The sequence below is a fragment of the Cololabis saira genome, chromosome 18 (genome assembly GCF_033807715.1).
Source record: "Cololabis saira isolate AMF1-May2022 chromosome 18, fColSai1.1, whole genome shotgun sequence".
Classification (NCBI taxonomy): Eukaryota; Metazoa; Chordata; class Actinopteri; order Beloniformes; family Belonidae; genus Cololabis; species Cololabis saira.
This window is the reverse complement of record NC_084604.1, coordinates 11,603,241-11,618,456: the sequence shown is the minus strand read 5'-3', so window position 1 is coordinate 11,618,456 and position 15,216 is coordinate 11,603,241. Positions and strand designations below refer to the sequence as shown.

At 39.4% G+C, this 15,216-nt stretch overlaps 1 protein-coding gene across 5 annotated transcripts in view; it reads right to left on the bottom strand.

Moving 5' to 3' along the window:
• The window catches only part of LOC133464704 (DNA (cytosine-5)-methyltransferase 3A-like), a 65,711-nt gene that overhangs the window by 41,008 nt on the left and 9,487 nt on the right, over window positions 1–15,216 (bottom strand). For all 5 annotated transcript variants that reach the window (XM_061746837.1, XM_061746838.1, XM_061746839.1 and 2 more), the window contains exon 3: window positions 8,867–8,974. In XM_061746837.1, coding sequence (XP_061602821.1) covers window positions 8,867–8,974 — 108 coding nt within the window. The remainder of the gene's footprint in view (window positions 1–8,866; window positions 8,975–15,216) is intronic.

The window sequence follows — 15,216 nt, the reverse complement described above, 5'->3', positions numbered from 1 at the left end:
AAGGTTCGTGCTGTTTCACCTTTTTTTAACAACTCTGAAATACGTTTCCTCTTCTAGGGTCTACTTCTGCTTTGATCTTAACTAGCAGAAAGTGCAGAAAGTAGCTGATGTTCATTTCCATCTAGGAGACTCTAATCTGAGTTGTATCTAAAATATAGTAATCTAGTTTGACCAGAGATGTGAGGGATAAAATAGGATCTAGCAAGACGGTAAAACTATAGAGAACCAAAAATAATGAAATACACATAGTATAATAGTATAATACAAACTCCCTAAAGAAAATCATTCCAAGATTATTATGCCTTCAGCTACAGATATGCAACTGTTGTGTAAATTGGTAATTATACCATTGCAAACACATCCTTGGTCATGGGATAGACATTTGCAGTTTGGGACATTTCATAAACAAGAACAATATTTTCACTTTTCGGTATTTTCTGTCTTCATTTTTCTGTAGTTATTAGACTAGTTATTAGTAGTAATGACTGTGTCTGCCAACATGCTGGAGTTTCCCTGAGCAAGACCCTGAACCCTCGTTTGCCTTTAATGCACTAATCAGTTTGTTGTGTGTACGGTATCTAGATGCAGTAGACAAATACGTCTCTCTGCAGACCAATGTGTATGAATGTGGTAAACAAGAGGAGAAAAGCACTATGTAAATACTGTAAATACAGCGCATTTACTTGCCTTTACTTTCAGATGCTTTTCATGAAGATGGTCTTATCCACTGAAAAAGGTATTTGATTATTCTTAAAGAGCACGAGTAGGATGTGACAAGGGTTCGTGTATATGTATACATATACACATATATATACATATATATATATATATATATATATATATATATATATATATATATATATATATATATGTGTATATGTATACATATATATATATCTATATATATATATACACACAGGTATATATATATGTGTGTGTATGCATTTCTATATTTGTTTTTTGTTTGTCCATACATTTTTATAAAATGTTTAACAGTCCAAAGGTTTTTTATAATTTGCATCTGTCTTCTTTAAGAAACTGGAAGGAACAAATGTTACCACTAACAAAAAAAACAAAAACATTCATAAATGTACTTAAAACATATTTAGACAGCTAGTTTATTAATGGATTAACTGCTTTTGCTCCATTCTCTGTTATTGTGAGCACCCTATGTACTGTACGTTAATTATCATCTGGGTAGAAACCAAGAAGCCATCAAGTCTGAGACAGAAAACCATGTGAAAAGCATTTTTAGGTACACATGTTATTGCATTTACTATATTACCTCCTTTTAATAAACATGCTGTTGGTCTTTTTTAATTAATCCCAAGATTAAGTGTATAAGAAGCCTAAAAATGGAATGAGGTATGCTTGTCCAATCTGGTAATAAATTAAGCTGTAAAGGGTCACCGTCTTTAGGATTATGGACACGTCTGACTCAAAAAAGAAAAAGAGAAGAAAAAAACCCAACAAAGATTGACACAGTTGAAAATTAATCATATGGTTTAAAAACCATCACAATTACAAGCATCTTTCTGTGTTATGTAATAAAGTATATCTCGCAAAATGATCATAAAAAGAGTCACATTTAAAACTGAATAATGACATCATGAGGAGAAGTGCATAAGTATTTTATTGGACCGCATTAGTTTTTAACTGCTAGAGATCCACCTAATCAATTGGAAAAAACTATAAATTGTCCATAATATTTGAAAGGAAAAAGGAAAATATCTAAAAACAGAGAAAAGATTTGAGCATCGTGGATTCAATTTTCTTGTCAATCAATCTTAACTAGTAATGAAAAATACTAATAAATAAGAGTAAGATAAATGTTTTAATATTTTTATTTAAAAACTTTGAGTTGAAATGGTCACTATACTTTGGCAGCTATATCAGAAAACATGCTAAATTACTTATTTTACAATTTCCAACTTTCAAACACACTTATATCAAACTAAAACACTGACTGAGTACCCATTTAGGGTCTGGTAGCTGTAAAAACACAATGTCTTTCTAGTTTTTTAGTACACTAGACTAGATTACAGCTCATAATAAACAGAAGGTTACCAAATTATCTTTGATCTTTGATCTCAGTCCTTGATTTACTTAATATGAAATCACACAATATTTACTATTATCCATAATAGCTAAGAAAACACAAAGTAAGTGTAGGATCTTTGCAGAGATGGCCACTGTTTTGAAGTAATCCAATTTCTTAAATAACCTTAATTTACATCACATATAAAGTCAATTTAATCTGTGTAGTTTGCAACATTGCCAATAGCATTTGAATTAAATGAGACCTAAATACATAAAATACATAAATAGTTTTTGGCAATTAAAAGAGAGTTAACTTTTATCCACCATTCACAAGTCTTGATATTATTTGTTCAAACAATACAACCACAATTTTTCCACAATGTCTCTAGTGGCTTCCCGGGGGAGCCAGGACCCTACGTCATTTTTTGGACGTAGGGTCAGGAAATCCATAAAAAAGGAGCATGAACCCAACATTTCTCAAAGAAAATCCTGTAATGGAAATGTATCTATTTAAAAAAATACTGCCAAATATCCCAAAAACCTTTTGGCGATGTTTCATGAGATGGTTTTACACAAATGTTGATAATCCAGTTTAGTGCAAAAGTGCAATGGAAACACTTTTTTCTCATTTGCACATCTATGGCAGTGCTGGATTTAACATAGCCGGTCAGTCTAAAGTCACCAAAATCTAATTTCCAGCTGTTTTTGGTCTCCTTAATATAATGTAGTTGTGCTATAACACTACTTAATTATTATGCACTACTGCATTACATAAGGGCTTTGCCGCTGAACAATCATCATCTGCTGCCTTCATCATCTGTTGACTATTTTTCAACAGCGGTAGCAACAATCACAATAATTTGTCAAAGACTAAATATGTTTTTGTTTTCATCTTCTTCAAAGTTTAGATCTTATTTTTTGTTGTTTTGAAGACAAGACTCCCAGGAGGAGATACTGAGAGTTACACTCATAAAAAGAAAAACACTGTTTACACGAAACGTGACTAATGGATGCTAATTTTGGCCCTAAAAGTCTTGTATAGAGTCTGGAATTGACTGCAAGTTTCCGTCATCATTATTGACAGCGTTCATGTTTCAGGACAAAAGTAAGTCTTTTTATAGTCACATGTTTTCTGTACCGTACACATATTTTTGATTGCATGATTAAATCAGTAAGAATGGATCCAAAATACCCCAGTATGATATATGTTTTAAACTCACAGAGGTTGTTTAAATATGACAGTTGCATAGTTTTGGTTGATTACACCGTGATGTAGCAGTTCTTGCATCTGGCCCGGCAAGGTTCTGGGGACAGCATAGCACCAGTTTTGTTGGCACCGAGTCGGTGCTTTCCTAGTAGCTGGCGGTTGAAAAGCAAAAAACCGGTGCTAAGTCTGGCATTAGCACTGAACGCACTGGAATCACTTTGGTCGAGAAACCGTATATGTCCTTTTTGGCACAAAATGAAACCAAACTGGGATAAATACATTCCAAAAACAATCAAAACTTTTTCCTGGCCCTACTTAGCTAAAATTAGACCTAGAACGTCTCAATTACTCTTGTTAGACTTAATAAGGATTAAATCAAGATTTTAGGGTTAAGATTTCATTATTTCTATCAGCATAAAATAACAACCAAATGAGCTTTTGCAATGAAAGGAATTGGATTAAGGTTACATATGGCTTCAGTCATACTGTATCTGAAACTCTTCCGTGTTTGAGTGTTTGAGTTGAGGCTACAAGCTCAGCTCACACTCAAACGTACTTAATAACCCACCAGCTGCTCCACACATGGTTCCAGTAGGGGAGAGAAATGGAGGAGAAACAAGGCAGGAAATAGGAAAAGGCCGACACATATCTTATCTTGGAACTAAATCCAAGCCGGGGCCTGGAGAAAAAAAGGAAAATGGATGGAGGTGCAAAATGATCCATGAAACCAACATTATTACTGTATTTATGTGGGTGGAGGCGCATGTATTTGAATGTGCTGTTTCTTGTGATTAGCGGAGAGCAAGTGAGTTAAGGGGAGAAAAGAAGGAGAACGGCCTCCGCAGCTAGTGTCACTTACAGCTCCACCCTGAAGCTCCACACAATGACTCTATTCCTGGATAGAGATCAATGTGTGTGTGTGTGTGTGTGTGTGTGTGTGTGTGTGTGTGTGTGTGTGTGTGTGTGTGTGTGTGTGTGTGTGTGTGTGTGTGTGTGTGTGTGTGTGTGTGTGTGTGTGTGTGAATCTTTAACATTTGCCAGATAGCTTTACTGCTTTACAAATATTCTAATGTGTAATGCTTCACATGTAAATTTTACATGCACACGAGTATTTCTTTTCACACACATCCACATGCACAAATGCTGCCTTATGTGTGCTACATGTGTGCTACATGTGTGACAGGACCCGCACTAATCCTGCCCACCTTGTCAGAGCTCAGACATCAAAGCATAATCAGACCTGCTCTCCTGCACACATCAATGCCCACACACACACGCAGACACAAAGAAAACACACACTCTCCCAGTAATTTACCCGGTACTCCTACTGTGTGGCACTATTTGATCAGCTATATTGACTCGCTGCTTCTGCCGCAGAATTCAGTCAGCACAAAGACACAAAAGCGCAATGTGAGCTGCGAGGAGGATGAACGGTGAGAGAAATAGAGATGAAAAGAGCTGCCAAAGACCTGAAGACAGAGATAGTAAAGAAATACACCCCACAGTGTCATCTCAGGAATAATACAGCCCTGAGATGCACTCACAGCTTATTGCTGCTGGACAGATGATGACTGGAAGGATTTACCACCATTGAGCAGGGAACAACAGCCCCCATACGCGCAAATGTTGTTCATACTACATGCATAATTTAATAGAAGGAACATTTACCACAATCAGAGAACAATTTCACAATATTTTAATATTTACCCCTACTAATCTGATTTTTATGTTAAAGTCAATATACATACACAAGGTTTACTTGCTTGGGTAAAATATACAAACTAGGCACATTTCATCACCAAAGAGAGACAAACAAGATTTAACATTACATTTAAGATGTTCCTGTACTATAAAGTACCAAAAGTACTTGCAATTCCCTTGATCCCTTATTAAATAAATTATACCCTTGTCAATAAGTACAGCATTTATAGAATGGAAAAAGAATATCAACATAAATGTTAAGAAATTAATTGTACTGCATCAAACTGATTCAATTTGTTTTTTTAAACGAGCCACCAAATGCATTCATTCATTGGCTGTTTTAATTAGTTTTCTGAGGGCTCTGAATGGAGTACCGGTATTTCATGTTGTTTTGACCGAATACTGCCTGCATGCACTTTCCCCGCCCTAATCATAAACTGTATAAAACAATGGATGTAGCATGATGATTACGAATGAGGAAGTGATAACGGTTAGCCATTGGCTACGCGGACTGTCAGTCATATTAGAAATAAATGTAATGCTTTATATCAATTCTCCTCGTGTGGTACAACCCCACCCCCCTCAGAGTGGTCATGGGTGTCAAATCAAACAATTGAGAACAAAATGTTTTTTTGATCCAGACTGTAAATATATTTATTTCTGCTCTAAAGTTGGACATTTTAACATGGGGGTCAATGGAGATTGACTTGCTTTTGCAGCCAGACTCTGACGGCCAGTCAAGGAACTGCAACGAATCTTAATTTTGCACAAGACTCAACACAGAAGTTAGTTTGTTGGTGCCTGACCCTAATAAAATCCCTTTGAATGGCCCTCTTATAAGAAGAAGTGTTTTTGGTGTGATCATTAATATTTAAGTAGGCTCAGCACTGATTGGTTGTCGGCATTGTGAATAAGCTGCGCACTTTTTACAGAGTAAAAATGTTGATGGCAGTGGGTCACGATTGGCTGCTCGGTGCTGGATTTCTTTGCAGATCCTTTCCTCTGCTGCAATGCACCGTGACCGGGTCCAGGTTGGCCAGGTTGGGTCTGGGAGCGAAGGTGGCTCGTGGCCTTACAGCGCTCCCCTGCCCAGACTTCAAGCCTCCGGGGGATGTGCACAAGGCTCCTTGTGCACTTTTCTCCATCTGTCCGAGGGACAGGATCCCCCTCGTCGCTGGTGTGACTGTGGACCCTGGCCCACCTGTGTCGCACCCTTAGCTTCATTGTACTCTGCATTATATCAATAAAACTGATTCTGATGTGTAGAATACGGGGAACCTGTTGTATACAAACATCAGCCAGGCCCTTTACAATTCAGTTCTTTCTGAAGATTGTGGAATGTCAACTGTGCTGCAATGTCCGAGTCAGATTGTCCTGAGGTCAGCAGAAAGTGGGCTGGTGTTCACGAAGTTTGGAGACGTATCCAAACAAGTTGACGTAATGTGTTTCGTTATGCTGCAGGTTTTTGGATTAGCTCAATTTACAGCTGAATATTTAGATTGTGAAATTTGCAGACGAAGGAAGCGAAAACAGCATTTGACTTTCAAGGCATGCTCATCTGACTTGCCGAACTATAGACACTTATATAGTGGTGTTCTGTAACATTTCCGTTAAAGTGGACCACCAAAGGTCATTGACCTTTACATACTGACCCGAGGAAGAATCCCGCAAACGTGTGTCCTTATGTACACAAAACCGGCATTTGGAACTGAAGTGTGCCTCAACTAGTGTGCGTAAAAACAAGACGTAAGGGATCAATCACGTTCATCGCTTTCATATTACCCTATTTTGCGGACCATTAGGCGCACCGCATTATAAGGTGCAACATCAATGATCGGGTCTATTTTCATACAGTCAGGTAAGTCAAACTTTATTCAGCTGATTCATCATTTTGAATATTGTTCAGTTGTAACCAATACAGAAAAACACTTTTACATTTTAAATAATTTGTCTTCCAAGAATCCACCAATGAAACGTGGCAGAGGTAAGTGTTGTACTACGTCCTGTTCTGTGATTGGTTCATCGATGCCAGCGATAGCAGTAACCTGAAGTTAGTGTGAGGTTGGAACAACGTTGTATTTCAACATTTGATCATCATTGGATTATGATACAGATTTGAAAATTGTGTTTGTGCTAAAAACCTAACGTTGGCTTGACGTCTAACTTTAGTAAGGGTACATTGATTAGATGGTGGATGATGGTTGTTGGCCAGCACTACATAATTAGTTATCCAACTTTGTCTGACATTGCAACCCGTAATAAACTGACTTTAATGTGTCAGCTGAATAATCCAACAATCAATCAAACAGAGCGGCTTCGTCGCTACCAGAGTCGCACTAAAACATTTTGAAAGATTTTTGAGCGCAGTGTACCACATAGCACAACAAAATTCATACATAAGGTGTCCTGGATTATGAGGCGCACTGTGATTTTTGAGAAAATTTAAGGATTTTAAATGCGCCTTTTAGTGTGCGAAAATACGGTTTAAAAAAACATAGGGGAAGAGAAGATACTGTAAGCGTTCTACATATTGTTACGGTCCTTTTAACAGGAGTGTGTGTAAGCAATTACACACGCAATTGCGCAAGAGAAGGCGGGTGGACAAGAGAGCGAGTGTGCAGCCCAAAGAGGTGGAGAAGTTGACCAGGAAGGTTTGAACAGTGTAACTAGACAGATTTAGCTGCATGTAGAGCATCAGTAAAGTAAATAAAAGCACTTCGGCTCCTCCAGTTGGAAGTGTCCGGGTCTTCCTCACCAGCTGCTATTTCATTTGTGAGCGGGTTCTAACTACTAGCGCTGCTCGTCCCTGGAGCAAAGTGACTATGGTCAGCACACGAACAACATGATCAGAATCATAAAAATTGTTAAATTCTCGCACTTCACACTCGGTTACAGAATGGTGGGATGACCCTTACACACCTTGGGAGGTGGAAAAAAGAGGTGATCAAATTTTATGCCTTTCCGGAAAGCGGCTCTTACATACAGGAGGAAATGTTCCTCAAAGAAGTGCCAGTATGTAAGCACCCAATCTTTATTTAACTATGCCAAGGTAAACCTGGTTTTACATTCAATGGGACCTTTAAAATAAATCCTATTGTATTCAATGTAACGAGATATGATATATGATATTCATTTTTAAAAAAGGCGAGTCTCTATATCTTATAATGTGGAGAATGTGTGTGTGTGTGTGTGTGTGTGTGTGTGTGTATATACATATATATATGCCTTTAAAAGATAAAATGACTCTTATCTTATTCCTCTCCACAACTCCTGCACTGCTCAGTATTTTCAAAGTCATATCAGCTTCTCAGCAGTTCACTCAAACCTGAACCCCCCATAACCTGCTTTACTTGACAATTTTCCACATGACAAATCCCAAAGATACTTTCAACTTCTTTTTTGCTGTGACTTTAAGTGACAAGTGGAAAATGCGGGGGTTGGAGCCATGCTCATGAGTGATAAAGATGAGGGCACGATGTTATCGCTACATGTGTGGGGGGGAAAGTTTGTTCGGTGACTGCAACCACTGAAGACATCGGGGAAATCCCGTTCTTAAACAAACTTCTGGCAAAGATAAAGCATCTTGAGACATAAGAGATACAAAAGCAACACACACAAGCTCAGAAGCCACATGCAAATTGGTGCCTCGCATCATCTGTAAGGTCGTAAAAGAATTAATTTATGCAGAGCATGCCATCAGATGTTTGAGCATATGTCTGTAATATGTGGAAAATAACTGAATCAACTGTGGTTGACACTCCACAGATCACAGGTACGAATGCATACTGAGGCCTGGAAACACTTAAATATTTTTCATATCATAGACAAGGGTATTTTATTAGGTTGAATAGGTCATCAATCACTTGGCTGTATTTAACGTAGAAGATGCTGATGACAGGCTTTAATTACAGTACTCACAGGAAGCAGCTGTTTGCGTTTCCGGCTAGGACGACCAACTCTTCGCTTGTTATGAGGGCTCGCTGGCGTCCCCTCCTCTGGACTGTCCTGGTCTGCTCCATCTTCACTCTGGACGGACACAAAGAAGCCACATCAAATAGTGAGCAGTGAATGTATGGATCCAGAACAGCTCTCAGCACTGAGCTCGTATAAACAACAAAGATTCGAGGCATTACAAACATTCATTACAAATGATGAATTGCAGCTAATGATTTGTTTGTGCTCGAGTTTTCAGTATTCACTCCGGAGGGGCTGTGTTGAGTTAGCGTCTGAAAAGAATGATTTTCACAGAAAGGTTGCACGGTTATTTATCTCCAGAGAAAAAAAGGCATAGATGCAGCTGTGATAGCTGTTGTAGACAACTCGGATGTTGTGTAACATTGGCGGAAGGAGATAATTGAGAAGGAAGAGATTCTCCATTTGTGTCAACTTATTTTGAATAACACAGGACGACATTATCGTGACATATGAAATTCAAAACTACATTATTCTTTATAGGGTGGAAATAAATGCTTCCTGTCCAATTCTGATCCATAAAGAAAAACACACGAAAACTAGTTAAACAGAAGAATGAGGTCTTATAAAAGTTGCTGTTTCATTTATCAGCGTAGACTCAAGAAACAATCTGTTTATATCCCATGCTAAATATTTTAACTGAAAGGTAATCAGGTTCATGTTTTGTAACAAGAAATAATCTCTACTAGTGTTTGTTCGGTAAAGGCTCCTGTTAATCGACAGATCAGCTTGTTTGTGGCTCCACATTAATTTGTGTACTTTGGTCAAATCTGATCGCTCATTGTTTCTGTGTTTGTAAATCGGCACACTTCTCTCCCCTACGGGAGCAGATGTTTATGATTTACAACCTTCTTTGTCTGGTTTCATATAGAACTTATTAGTACAAATTTAAACTGAGTCTGAATTTACTTTCACATCTGTTTCTTTGCAGACAGTGTGAACCCAGGCTACTTCATGTTTTTTCTCGTCAATGGCCGGGTTTCCCAGATCCGACCCTTCTTAAGGATTTAAGAAGGCTCTTAAGTAGGGTTCAACTAAGAAGGGGCCCTAAGATACGGGTGTTTCCCAGATTACTTCTTAACACCGTTCTTAGGACCGCTCTTAAGATCGCTCTTTAAAGGAGCTGTCCACCACCGCGGTTCTGAAACTAAATCAATCGATGCCAGGCAAATCGATCACCGATCACTATCATTGCATTTTCACGCAGCACTGCTACCTAATGCATTAATTCCCTGCTGCTAGTGCGTTATGTGTATTATAATGAAAAACTAACATGATAAATATACTTTAATGACCCTTTTTCATGATGAAAACAAGACTGCAACTAAATAAGAAGTAGTCTTGGTAAGAGAATAATGAGGAAATGTATTGTTTTTTTAAATGTGAAAGATGGACGAAAGAACAAATTAACTTAACGATCACTATATAGGACCACATTGTATCCTCCTGACTAGTAAAACAGTATCCTTTAACTCAAAAAAATATTCTAAAGTTTATTTAGCTGCTTGACCTTTTTCACTATTAAAGGAGCTTGAGGCTCCTTTTAAGAAATGAGACTCTCTAGCGCCACCCTTCACCACGACGGCCGCTGGGGGTACTGCAGCCAACAGTGAAGCCGACACAGGAGAACGGGGAGAACATACATGCAGCGTCATGTGATGTCACATCCGCAGCCCAGCGCGGGAAATTCGGGACCGAATTGCAGCACATTTTGCAGCACACAGCCTGTTCAAGGCAAAGGAGAGATACACTAGAGGGCTCATTCTTTTGGGTTTGGAACGCTTCATCTGACATTATTACTAGAAAACTTGAAATGTATACAATCAACGTTTCATCAACGTTGTATTTGCAAATGTTTGGAGACACACAGCGGGTGTGTGGAGACACGCAGCGCTGCTCCTCAATGCACTAATTCCCAAACACGTAGCTGTCATGGGTGTCCCCCGGCCACCTGGCAACGATGTCCGTTATCAGGTAATCGTGGTCCACCACCACCTGATGGCAGAAAAGTGCTTCCTCCCAATCCAGCACGGGTCCACCAAGGAGGGATTGAGGATGGGGATCAAGGTGCCATCCACTACACCAATCACCCGGGGGATCCCAGCCATGGCGTGGAATCCTTGGTGGACCTGGTAGATCTCCTCCCTTGCGCTGGGCATCTTGATGTGCGCTCGGGCATGGCGGATCGGTGTCACGGCTGCCACACTCCGTGACACACACATAATGCACAGGCAGCAGGGAATTAGTGCGTTAGGTAGCAGTGCTGCATGTGAAAATGCGCTGATAGTGATCGGTGATCGATTTGCCTGGCATCGATTGATTTGGTTTCAGAACCGCGGTGGTGGACAGCTCCTCCAAAGAGCTTCTAAAAGAGCGAAACTAAAGAGCGGTCCTGAGAACGGTGTTAAGAAGTCATCTGGGAAACACCCTTATCTTAGGGCCCCTTCTTAGTTGAAACCTTCTTTGGAACCTTCTTAAATCCTTAAGAGAGGTCGGATCTGGGAAACCCGGCCATTATCTATTTGAAAGGAAATGCTGTTTGTGTGAGAAGAAAACATGATGTATGTAAGGTTGATACGGAGTAATAAGTATTGATATGTTAATCTTTTGTATGTTACTTTCCATATAATCCCAAATAATTCTGATTTGGAATTTTAAATCTGGTCTAAAGTCTCTCTGTTGTAGCTTATATAAAGAGCCTCAGAAACTTTCAACGTAAATAAATACATTTCAGTAGTTCTCAGCTCACAGTACAGAAGAGGTGGTGTCATACAGCTGTCTGGTAAACTGTCAGAGGTGTCATTTTACAGTGACATAATGGAACAAAAATAGCTGTATGTGCATGTGTGTTGAGTAGAGGGGAAGAGTGGATGGTCCCGCTATGATGATGAGCTGAAATGAACTTTGTGTCTCTTTTATCTTTGAATGTGTTAGGCAATGAAAAATGATGTAGTCATCTGACGTTGTGAATACAACTCTTTGTATAATTCCTTGCTAAGTTGTCATGAGCCTGATTTTATCTGCGATGTTAAACTTCCCTTAATAAGATCCAAAACAAGACTTAAAATGATTTTCATGAGCAGGTCTTCTCTCGGACGTAGTCTATTTGACTTAATGACTATGCAGAGAGCATGGCTCAATCATTGTTGGATGTGCTAGATGGAGACTTTGGCCTTCCAACCGCAGACAAACAAAAGAAACATCAGATTATGGATGCTGAGACTTGGCTCTTGTAAACAGAAAACAGATGGCAACATGAAACTGTTTCGCTCTGATTACAACTAAATGAAATAAAGCAATAATAAAAGGAAGAAGTACAAGAGGCGCACCTGATCTTCTTGCTTTAAAATGTTTGTTTCAAGACAGGGAACCATAAACCATCTGTTGATATTAGTTCAGATTAAAAAACAGGATCAAGACTTTGCTGGGAGATACTGTAAATGAGGCAATACTAGATACTGCTGAGGCTGTGTGACTAAATCAATGAAGTTTGTGACAAACTAATTTTATATAATGGCATGCAGTAAATGAGACCGTGTTAACAAAAATTGATCACATCAAGATGATGCTTTATTCTTCTAATGACGCTGATCTTGGAGTATATGATTAAATAGAATTAAGCATAAATCATAGACAAGTTTATGACTTTTAAATCAATGTCACTACCCAACTATTTGCAAGCCAATGGTTGGTTTTCTTTCGTTATATTGACACAATCACAGACGACTAAACAGTACATGCAAAAGAGCTTAAATGACATGGCCAATTCCCTATTTGATTGTCCAGCCAGTGTGCAGTCATTCACAACCAGAGCAGAGTCTTCCTCTCCTCCGAAACTGCTGCTGGATTATTTTAAAGGCGACCCTCTCCCTGAAATTTGGTGGATTCAACCAAAACTAAATCCCCAGGTTCTATTTTTACAACTACTTTGGGAAGTTGAGTGTGCTGAGGAGCGTTGAGGGTGAGCAATGTTTTTATTAGGCCCAAGAGGTCACCTGAAATAAAAAAATAATACAAGCAGCATCTGCTGCATCTTAAGCAATCCAAATCTAAATAGAGCTTCGTCTGTAAGAAATAATGTGCGTTAACTTTATGTGTGCTTCAGTTTGAGAGGGAGGCTGACGTTTTGCAGCTGCAATGGCTTTTATTACAGACTTTCTTATTCAGATTTGAGCACTCAACAAGTGCCTTGCTGCGTCTGGCAGAAATTAAGCCACTGACACTGAACTGTATTACTAGCAGGATAGCAGGATGGGGTACCAGTTCTTAAGTGTCTGTTTGCACTTTGCTCCGTTTGGACTTTTTTACTGCCACAAATATGGACGCAGCCACGTAGAATGGCTGTTTGCTTCAACCAATTAATTGCGAGGTCTCTACAGGTTTAATACTAACTTCAGGAAAAACCTTTTCTCTGTTTTATTCATTTATTTATTTTAAATCAAATATAGCTTCTTACTTTGCTGCAATAATTACATTGGCCGGGTTTCCCAGATCCAACCTCTCTTAAGGATTTAAGAGAGGTTCAAAGAAGGTTTGAACTAAGAGAGAACCCTAAGATACGGGTGTTTCCCAGATGACTTCTTAACACCGTTCTTTAGTTTCGCTCTTTCAGAAGCTCTTTGGAGCAGCTGTCCGGTTCTGAAACCAAATGAATCGATGCCAGGCAAATCGATCACCGATCACTATCAGCGCATTTTCACACGCAGCACTGCTCCCTAACGCACTAATTCCCTGCTGCCTGTGCGTTATAATGAAAAATTAAGATGATAAATATAATTCAATGACCCTTTTTCATCCAAACGGTGCGTTACTCCGTTATTTCTGGCTACAGTGAGGCTTTTTTTCCCCACACGCAGAAACCGGGAGGAAACGTGGTGGGCGTGTGTGTGTGTTCAAAAACATGAGCCAAGAGAAGGCGAGTTTCGCAAATCGCAACGTGGAATTACAGCAATCCCTGGTTTTTCGCAGGGGTTATGTTCCAAAAAGAACCCGTGATAAGTGAAATTCTTTTTACAATTATAGAGGGCTTCAGATTGCAGAGATCATCCCCGCCTCGCACGTATTCCTGCTCTTCTGATGCTGCTGCATCCCGCAGGTGGGTTTTTTCAAGAGAAGAAAATAGTTATGGGTCGTTGTCTTCGCTCTTTTTTCTTCTGGGCAAAAAGATTCTTTAATATAAACCGACACCATTGATTATATTTGAGACTGTAATGAACGATTCATCAAAGGATCCCGTTGATCAGCTGCTGCTTCCCTGTCATCACATAGATGCGCTCGGGCGCGGCGCAGGAGGATCGGTGTCCCGGCTGCCTGGACAGCGCGGTCCGACAGCAGTCCAGGGGACTGAAGTGCTGACGCACGAATGCGTTCATAAAAACAGTTCTGCTTCGCGCACGGTGACGCGGTTGAGCCAAATCATCAAATAAATGATATTCATGATGATCGTTTTATTTGTGCGTAATGCATAAAGCATATACAGGAACACACTTGTTATTCCTTATTTTTCTTTTTTTTCCTCCCCTTTGCTGTCACCAATAAATGCTAAACTATATAAATCTAAAGTATAAAATAGATCAAAACTTGTGCGGGGTGCATTGTTTTAATATCTCATTGCTTGGTGTGATATTGATTTGCCTGACGCGGCTGGATCTGTGAGTCTTTGTTCACTAAGATGGTTGTAAAGACTGGGTCAGCAGCATCTTTCATTTCCTTCTTAATGAAAGAGATACTTAAGCTAAGAGCGACTCTGGGAAACGCGATTTTCTTTCACAGGCTCCTTAAGAAGGTTTGAAAGAAGTCTTTCACTGTTAAGAACTACTTAACTGATCTGGGAAACCCGGCCATTGTGGTTTCTTCTTTGTGAGGCTCATTTTTGTCAAGTCTACTCTCCTTTACTTCTTCCTAAGTGGAAAAACACTCAAACAAGTTTTGTTTCAGTTTTTCTCTGGTCAGGAATACAAACATCTGTTTTTTTATTTAACTTCTCCGCTGCCATCATGCGTGTCACTCAAAGTAGTGTGCTGCCTGTTGCCCGGTTTGTGTTTTCATTTCAGTCTCCCGTCACTGCTGGACCCGAATCACGGTGATAATGGAACGGTTGCTACGGTGCTGAAACTGCTTGGCAACTGTCTCCGGCAGGGTCGCCGCACTCCTTCACAATCTGATGCCACTTCCTTAAAAATAAGCTTAGCAACCAGCTAAAATAAGTAATGGCTTTGTGCCCGTCTGCCTGGTTTGCTGCCCATATGCCTGTCACATTACCACAATACAGCTGAAATTGATTAGGTGCTATAAGT